At 46.3% G+C, this 9,411-nt stretch overlaps 2 protein-coding genes across 2 annotated transcripts; one reads left to right on the forward strand and one right to left on the reverse strand.

Moving 5' to 3' along the window:
• Positions 1 to 899: 899 nt before the first annotated feature.
• EMH_0006030 (uncharacterized protein) lies at positions 900 to 1,410 on the reverse strand (the record flags this gene model as incomplete). The annotated part of the gene is made up of 2 exons (XM_013497398.1): positions 900 to 1,004; positions 1,240 to 1,410. The coding sequence occupies 2 exons, from the start codon at positions 1,408 to 1,410 to the stop codon at positions 900 to 902; spliced, it is 276 nt and encodes a 91-aa protein (XP_013352852.1).
• A 3,937-nt stretch (positions 1,411 to 5,347) lies between these two features.
• Positions 5,348 to 7,546, forward strand: EMH_0006040 (uncharacterized protein; the record flags this gene model as incomplete). Its single annotated transcript, XM_013497399.1, has 1 exon — positions 5,348 to 7,546. One exon carries the CDS (start codon positions 5,348 to 5,350, stop codon positions 7,544 to 7,546), a length of 2,199 nt encoding a protein of 732 aa, XP_013352853.1.
• Between the last annotated feature and the right edge of the window lie 1,865 nt (positions 7,547 to 9,411).

Genomic DNA, 9,411 nt, shown 5'->3' on the forward strand with positions numbered 1-9,411 from the left:
TTATATTATCTCCCCATTTTCTATAAGCTAGCCAAATGATTCTCAATAGCATCGGCTCTAAGAAAAGCGGAATTTTCCAGTTAGCTGAGCTGCATAGACACCGCAGCTCCTCAAGCCACTGCTGCTCCTGCTCCGTCAGCTCTGTGTGTAGAAACACCTGACGAATACGGACTTCCTTCTGCAGCAGCAGCAGCAGCAGCAGCAGCAACAGCAGCAGCAGCAACAGCAGCAGCAGCAGCAGCAGCAGCAGCGGCAGCAGCAGCAGAAAAAACAGAGGAATAGCAGTAGTACAAATACAACAGCAGCAAAAACAGAAACACAATAACTCAAGCAAAGAATAAGGATACAGTCAAAGGATTAAAAGAGAGAGCAGCAGCAGCAGCAGCAGCAGCAGCAGCAGCAGCAGAAACGATAACAGCAGCATCAACAGCAGCAGCAGCATCAGTAGCATTATCAGCAGCAGCAGCAGCAGCAGCAGTAGCACTATAAGCAGCAGCAGCAGTAGCAGCAGAGACACTAGAGCATATATATATATATATATATATATATATATATATATATATACGGCGTCTAACACAAGTATACGAGGGTTTATGTTGTAGGGTTTAGGGTTATAGACATTTCTATATGTTCATATACATTCAATACATACAAGTACAAATATATATTAATATAAATATAAATATATATATATATATATATATATATATATACATACAGGAGTATCTTTAAAGAAAATTTTATAGATATCAGTTTCCTTTGGATGGAAAGAAAGCAGTTCCTGGGGAATGCAGAAAGGGGGGGGGTTGGTGGTGGTGATGAGGGGGAGGGCCCAGCCAAATATATCTATTTCTTCTTTTTTTATTTCTTTTTTGTTTGTATTTAGTAACTCTTTAAAACTATTCAGCGCTAATACACCACGTGTTGTTGTGCTGCACTTGCTGCTGCTGCTGCTGCTGCTGCTGCTGCTGCTGGTACGGCTGCTGCTGCTGCTGTTGCTGTTGCTACGATTCGCCGCAGCAACAGGTGCAGGCGAAGAAGGAACCGCTGCGTCCACCATTGCTTTTAGTTTTTATTAAAATGAGGAGAGAGAGGAGAAAGTAGAAGCTGCTGCTGCTGCTGCTGCTGCTGCTGCTGCTGCTGCTGCCTGCTGTACATACACCCCAGGTGTATGCGGTTGCTGCTAACCCAGCAGCAGGTCTCAACAGGAGAGATCAAAAGAGTTTTTTAAATTCTTACGGCAAGAAGAAGAGAAACACTGTGGTGGTGGGGAGGTCCTCTGCTGCTGCGGAATACGCCCCGCTGCTGCTGCTGCTGCTGCTGCTGCTGCCGCTGCTGCTGCTGCTGCTGCTGCTGCTGCTGCGATGAGCGTCGGTGCTGTTTCAGTGAGCTTTGCTGCAGTCTCTGCATTGGGCTGCGAACAGCAAGGGAGTCATAAGCATTAGGATGAGTAGCAGTTGGTTAAGGAAGAGAAGGAGTGTAGAGAAGAAGCAGTAAAAGAAAGAATAACTGCAACACAGAAACAATACAAAAGCTTTGCTGCTGCAGCCGCTGCGTGTCGATACAGTGTACAGGAAAAGCAAGAGACGAAGGAGAGGTTTTTCTAGAGGGCAGCAGGTCGTGGTGATCTGCTGCTGCTGCAGCTGCTGCTGCTGCTGCAGCTTCTGCTGCAACAGTTGCTGCTACTGAGCAGCCGCTGCGAACCCCTTCAAGCCTCTGGGAGCCGCCTTACTGCTGCGGCCACCAGTGCAGATGAGAGAGAGAAGAGGCGGGGAGAGGCCATTTCAGTTGTTGCTGCAACGAGAGTATAAGCGAGAGAGGAGCAGCTAGAGAGCAGCAGCAGCAGGCAGCAGCAGGACCAGACAAGGAAGCAGCAGCTACGATATACAGAGACTGAAGCAAGAGAAGAAACAAAAAAAAGAGAACGATGATCACAACCCAAGATTATATTCCATTTCAGGTTAACGCACAGGCAGCAACAGCAGCCTTAGTTTAGCTGTTGCTGCTGCTGCTCTGGGGCTCCCAGCCACAGCCCCGCAGCAATGCCTCGTTGCTAGCTGAGAGTTTGCACAGGATGCACTGCAGAAAAGAGAAAAAAGAACATAAAATATTCAATAAAGTAAACTGGCACTCAAAAAGTATACAGAACTGCCGATGCGCGCGGGGTGTATAGGCAGGTGCAAGTAGCAGCAAGCTGTGCTGGCGATCCCGCTAGACGCTAAGACAACGATGGAGCCGCCCATTGCAGTAAATATTAAAATAAAATAAAATTAAACATGAAATGAAATAAAATAGTTTAAAAACAACGAATTAATATTCATTGTTTCACTCAAGCGTACTCAACGCTTGTATCTAGTATCCTGCGTTGTTGTACTAGGCGCATCAGCATGAAGCTAGCACAGGTGTAGCGTGCTCTGCCAGAGGTTAATATAGGAATATTCAATTGGCGTTGATGTGCTGCTTGTAAGCAAACACAAATGCTCAACAAATGTCTACAGAGATAAGTATGCAGCAAAGAAAGCTTCGCTGTGAGCCTGCTATGCATCACTAGCTGCAACGAGGTGCGCTGCAACACGCCTCAGCCTGCCGCTTCCTCCACAGCCCAGGCCCTGAAATTTTGTGCTCACGAGGCCTGTAGGTAGGGGGAGAGGGCCAGCTACTGTAGGAAGCTCTTACCTCAGGTCTTTGCTTCACTGCAACAAGCGACGGAATAAGACTGAGGACTCTCGTTATATGTGCAACTTCTTTGCCATTCAGATGCAGTGGCATTGAAACAAGTTGCTTTTGTCATTGTGTGTGCGTACGCGCGCGTACTCAATCGGTTATCCGGTACTGTGTTTTTGGGTTTAGGGGTTTAGGGTGCCTGCAGGCGTGCAGCGTGAAGGCCTCATGCGGGCTGTGTACTGCAGCTGAGGTGTGTACTTTAGGCTTTCATGCTAATATTTACTCGGCAGTTGATGCGATATGACAACTGCTGCATTCAACAAAGAAAGGTGAACTAGAAGCGAACAGCCAATTGTTATTGTTATTGTAATGGGGAGAAATTCCCGTGCCAAGTGACCCTGAAGAAAAGCAGAAAAGAAAGGAAATAGCTTTTCTATAGATTGCTCGGGATGCTGTAAGCACCTGACATTGTATGGAGTCATAGCTGGAAACGAACACTTCCTTATTTTCCCGCTTTGTTGCATATAACGCTTACGCAAGGTACTTTCTTGTACAGGCAAAGTTTCTGCTGACAGCCAAAATAGGCGGCAGATACTGTTGTACTGCAGCGCTTTATAATGAAATTATAAAGCCGAGTAATGGACCTCTTTTAAGCGGAGGTGTCAGTAGTATATTGCACTAACCAGAGAGAAACTAATGTGTGAAAATATAAAAAGGAGAGTAATTAACTCGATTAAAAAATATTAAAACAGACAGTTGAGCAGAATACCGGCAGAGGTAGAAGGGGGCAGTAAGCTACGCGATTGAGCCTTGCTATGGCGACGAGCCAGGAGCGTGCAGAACCTAAAAGAATATATCTTTTTCATCGTTCTGTCTACTTTTGTATCATATATATTTTGTTCCTCTTGTTTTATTTCAATAAAATATATTTCATTTCCTTTGAAAATATTCGTCAATAGGATGTCAGGGCGTCATCCGCTGATATATAGATCAGGCTGACAGGCTGCTGGCGCAGTGTTTCCTGTCTAGCTATTGAAATACTCAACATCGTAACGAGAGAATATAAAGGAACGGCAACCGGAAATATATATATATATATATATATATATATATATATATATATATATACGCTTCTTTGGGGGTTAGGGTTTAGGGTTAGGGTTCGGGCTGACGTGTGGGCAAAACTCTCTAGAAACCTGGTGGTCCCCTGTCGAACCATAGGGGTATTACAACTGTGTTTTTTGCTCACTACAGAATTTCGTATCTCAGCTACGAGGGTGTTACTAGTTAACCAGTTGCATGAAAGCTAGGCAACAGTTGCTGCTGCTGCTTTTGCTGCAGTTTCTGCTTATGCTGCAATAGCCGCATTGTTTCTCACACTACTGCTTTGTTCTAGCCCTACTTACAATACAAGTTGGGTATCGTTGGGCGCTGGCTTCTACAGAAAGTTCCTATCGCTTTCCACTATGGATCCGGCTGTATAAGCAACAAATATAGAGGAAAGCTACACTTTCAGTGAACCATTTGGGGCCACGAAGCAGATTTGTTCCGTTCGATCGCCCCCATATATTCCTTATATTCCTGTTTACTCCCATACGCCCTCGTTTGACTGTCTATGGGGACAGGAACGCCAACTCCTGTCGGCGATCCCCCTGCTTCTAGTCACTCCCACCGGGATAGCAGTTAGTTAGTGAACGAGAATAACTATTGGGGCCTAGTCGCTGTCCAGCACAGTATGCATGACCCAATAGCCACGAACTGAACCCCCGTGTAGTACGAGTGGGGGCTGTTCCGGTAAGGTTTCGTCAGTCGAACTGTAGCTTTTATCTCTGAGCTACACTGCATCCCCCGTAATATCAGCTGTTAATGTATGAGAATAACTATATTGATCTAGTCACTATCCCGGATGGTGTCAATGGTCCGATAGCCAGCAACAGAAACAGACCCGTTCGATGCCTTTGGCTCTCGATCACGTTCAAAAACAACCGCTGCTGCAAAGCGGAGAAATCCCTCTGCACTTTCTGCATTTTCGTTTTGTTTAAGGTTCAAGTTTCTGATTAAGTGAAATATATAGCCCTTTTGACTGTTTTTGAACGCCTTTCGCATAGTAGGTGGCCCGTGGGTCTTTCTTTCTCTTCGCAGGCCTTCTGAGGGCGGCATTGCTGGAGAAGTTAATTGGCAGTCGTCACTGCAGGGTTATTTATTCATTTTTTTATTTTTCTTTGCTAGTTAGCATGTTTATAGATATTCCTTAGCTTTCCGGCGATACCACCCAGCGTTTCGCGGACTTCTCTGAGCTACCTTGCGGAAACCGTTCATAGGGGGCGGCAATCACCCTTCACCGTTTGAGTTGGCCGGAGGAGACGAATTTTAGGCTTTTAAATTTAAATAAAAGCTTTTTTATGGATTTGGTGGAGCAATTTAACCTTTGAAAGCTTCACTTCTCTTCCGCGGCGTCGATCGATCTGAATGCAGCTTTTGGGGAGCGCCTGCTCGTGCTGCCAGTCGCATCTCCATTCAGATTCTAACCGAACAACGCACTGATCAGGAGTTTATCCTGTGCCACTCAAGCCAAATATAACACTCTAGGTTCTGGTCTGCATCTGCAGACGGGTATTCTTTGCTATATACATGTGGACGCAAACCTGTATTGTGCGGCGTTTCTAAGGGCATGCCATCGGAAATGAAGCAAATAGAACAACCACAGCAGGAAGAAATTCAGAATCCTGCAGAAGATGGTTCAAATGCTGCCGATGCAGCCGAGGCGGAAGAGGCCTCAAGTGGCCAAGAGGAATTAGCAGGAATGAGCGAAGATGAATTGTTTGATTCAGGGGGGATGATGCCATTGTCTGAAACACACCGTACCCGCCGCAAATGGAGTTTGCTCACATTTATGGCGGTTACACTTCCAACAATGTTGCTCTTCGGCTGTTTAATGTATCTCACAATCAGACAGCATGAAAAACAGCCAACCTGGGCAGACCTCGTGAAACGCCGCCCCCCACCTCCTGCTGCAGTTCCCCCTGCTGAGCCTTCTTGGAAGGCTCCTCCTGTCGACTCTCTAGAGGAAAGAACCTCTCATACTGTGCAGGTTGTGCGGGGTGTTCTATGGGAGCTGGTGAACCAGCTCGAAGAAGAGGATCCCGCTGTACCTTCACCTGAAGCAAAACGTATAATGCGTGAGGTGGCCAAGACTGTTTCAAATGGCGAGTCTACGCAGCTGATCGGCATGACCATCGAGCTCGACTTGATAACACAAGTCGGTAGCGGCAAGCCCTTGCAAAGCCCTCGCGCTTACGTTGTGAACAAGTACGTTGGCGAAGGCATCAACAGCATCATGGTGTCTGTACAGGACGTAGAAACCCGAGAAGAATCTGCAATTCGGATCAATACCATCCCCAAAGATGAAACCCCCTCCATCCTGTCTACAGGGGAAAAAAATATCTCCCCCCAGATGGTGCGGACGGCCCAGAGCATTCTTGCAGTTCGAGGCAGCACTCCTCTCTCTGCTGTTTCAGAGCAGAAGGGTGTGGCTGCAGTCACTGCAATCGCAAAGATAAGAGGCATGCCAGATGTGTTACATATCAAGGACTTGAGTATCCTGGCTACCGTTGAAAAGATGAACACCATCCAGGTCACCCTGCGAGATGTGATAGACGCCTTGGGCTTGGTCCCCACGGGAACTAGAGCATACTTAGCGCGTCATGTTCTCAAGACGGTTCTGCACATGCAACAAGCTGGGTGGAGCGTCAACCAGATCAACAGCAGCAGCTTCGCAGTGCAGGATGATGGCTCCGTTGTGCTGTTTGGGTTTGAATCGAGTGTTCCTTTCAACGAGCTAATCCCCAGTGATGTTGACGTATCTCCAGCGTACACGGAACCCGAGCTGCTGTCCAGCATTGTGTGTATGGATGACTGCGAGGTGCAGCCCATTGCCAACGCCAAGTCCGATCTATGGAGTTTGGGGGTTCTTCTGTATGAGATCATGATGGATGGGGAATTACCCTTCGGCATCACGGATCAATCTGCTAGCGAGGAGGCTGTAGCTCGTGTGATACAGCTTAGAAACACAGCTAACCCGGATAGCCTGACAGTAGACATGCAGTACAAAGGCATCCACTATAGGTGGCAGGAGCTCATAAGACGTCTGCTTGAACCCGACCGCAACAAACGCATTTCCGCCGAAGAAATTGTTGCAAATTTCAAAGATCTTCTCGATGGTCTACCTGAACAGGAAGAATTAGAAAAAGAAACATTTTTACATCTTTTCTTCCAAGAAAACCCAGACTTCTACCAGAGACAAGCCAGGATTCCTATCGTTAAGCGAGTTCTCCCCCCTCCTGATCCAGAGGAGGAGAGGAGGCGCACATCCACTACTACTACCACTACTACCACTACTACTACTACTACTACTACTACGACTACGACTACAACTACTACTACTAGGACTGCTGCAGCAGCTGCTGCTGCTGCTGCAGCTACTGCTGCAGAGGCTAGAACCGCTATTTCACAGAAGCCAGAAGCAAAGAAGGAAGACGCCCGGGGAGCGTCACCCACATCTCCCGATGAGTCGGGAGTGGCCAGCCGTTCTTTTACTCTTGAACGGGGAGCAGCAAGTCCACAAGCTGGCAGCTCTACTCCCGCAGCACCCAGCAGCCCATCAGGGCCTTCGCGGACGGCATCTCCAAGCTCCACTGGCGCGACGCTGCCTTCTTCTAGAACCGGAGAAACAGAAACTACGACTTCGACTTCGACTTCGACTTCAACTCCCGCACGAGGACGAGCTGGGGCGGCCGCCTCTCAATCCTCTCCTTACGCTCCCATCTCCCCTATTCATGTCGTGCCGCCACCGCGGGCGACCTCACGGTTTTGGAATCCGTAGCTAGCCGAGACAGAAAACTGGGGCTAGCCAGCTGTGGGGGGCAGCTGCCGGTGGTGGTGGTGGTGGTGGTGGTGGTGGTGATCATGATGATCATGGATGATGATGATGATGGTGGTGGTGGGTCAGCTGCGCTTGGGACTCCTGGGGCTATCAATCCTGTTTTCGTTGATTTATTTATTACCAGCGCTTGCAGGAGAGGTGGAACTTGAATGGAGTCCTCGTTTTGCGCCGAGTTGCCAAACCCTAAACCCTAAACCCTAAACCCCGGAGGGGGATTCGAGCACAACCGTTGCTCATCTTACCCGGGTGTCATTGTTGGCCTACCGCTGCTGCTTTTGCTGCGTTGTTGCTGTGTTCTGCGGCAAGTGGTAGGCGCAAAGCTGATGAGAACTGGGGGTATAGGGGGGACTATACATGCTTCTCTAGTTTTATACTCGTTTCAAGTACAGCAAGCTCATTTTATCGTGTTTACACCGTTCAGAGGTGTTACCACATTTATTATCAAGGCACGCAGAGGTCTCACATTTATTATTTCGCTACGGTCTTTATTAGACTGGGGCGCATCTGCTTGTTCAGTCAAAACACATGAGCTTTGCAGGCCATTTGAGGGTATTTTGTCCCCGGACATTCATTTGCATTTTATTTATTATTTGAACGGCGAAAGCGCAGTTGTATTTTTCCTCCGTAGTGCTTCGGTAACCTCTAGTTGCTGATGCTGTTGCTGCTGCTACAGGTAGCCCTGCGGCTACTGGCACCGCTGCCTCTGCTGCTGCTTTTACTAGCTTCGATAACTTAGGTATATCTGCGCTTTGTGAGTTCGAAAGGGATTCCTCTCTAGGATTGAGAGTAGTAGTCACTCTTCTTAGTCTACAGTACGCGGTTTTTTTTGCTGTGAAAACAGAGCAGAAGCCAGGACTCTCTAGCGATATGTAAACTGAATATTGAATATTGCTGTAGCTGTATTTCTTTAGTTGACTACGGTACGGTATAACAACTGGCCCTCGGGTAACAAACCCGCTGCGAAACGTAAAAAGCAATTCTTAAATGCATCATCTTCTTTGCAGACTTGTTTACGTCTTTGTTGCACTGATATCAACAGTCTAGCATTCCCATGGCATTCATATATATATATATATATATATATATATATATATATATATATATATATATATAGTGTGTGTGTGTGTGTTNATATATATATATATATATATATATATATATATATATATATATATATATATATAGTGTGTGTGTGTGTGTTTTTTTTGCCGATCTCGTGGATTCATCTATATCTAGTTCTGGTTGGTGCGTTAGCATTATTACGTTCGTTTTTTCTGTGTTTCGTATTGCAACCAAAATGAATTTGTTTCAAGTGTCATCTCCCGCAGAAGAAAATATCAGCTGAACAAATAATGCATTGAAAGAAGAAAAAGACAAAGAATAAAGTGCAAAAGCCACAAACAAAGAATCCAGTGACAGAAACTGCAAACAGAGACTGCAGTACAAGAAGCAACAAACAGAGAATACAGCGGAAGTAACGAATAAATACTGCAGTATAAAAAGCAACAAACAAAGAATACAGTAGGATGCAACAAACGAAGTCTGCAGTAGAAGAAAAGGAGTCAACAAAGAATACAGTGGGAAGCAAAAAGCAAAGAATAAAGTGGAAAAAGCAACAAGGAATGCAGTGCATAGCAGCTGTTTTCGTGATGAATACTCCTAGGAGGAAATCTTCGTCTGAACGTTGCAATCGAAATGAAAAAGAGAATTCGATGCAAACTAATTTGCTTATTATATGCATATACATCTACGCACGCGTACAAGGCATATATAGTTTACATATATAGATGTAATACTTGGGTGTA

Source organism: Eimeria mitis, genomic scaffold, assembly GCF_000499745.2.
Source record: "Eimeria mitis Houghton genomic scaffold, Emh_scaff265, whole genome shotgun sequence".
NCBI classification, from domain to species: domain Eukaryota; phylum Apicomplexa; class Conoidasida; order Eucoccidiorida; family Eimeriidae; genus Eimeria; species Eimeria mitis.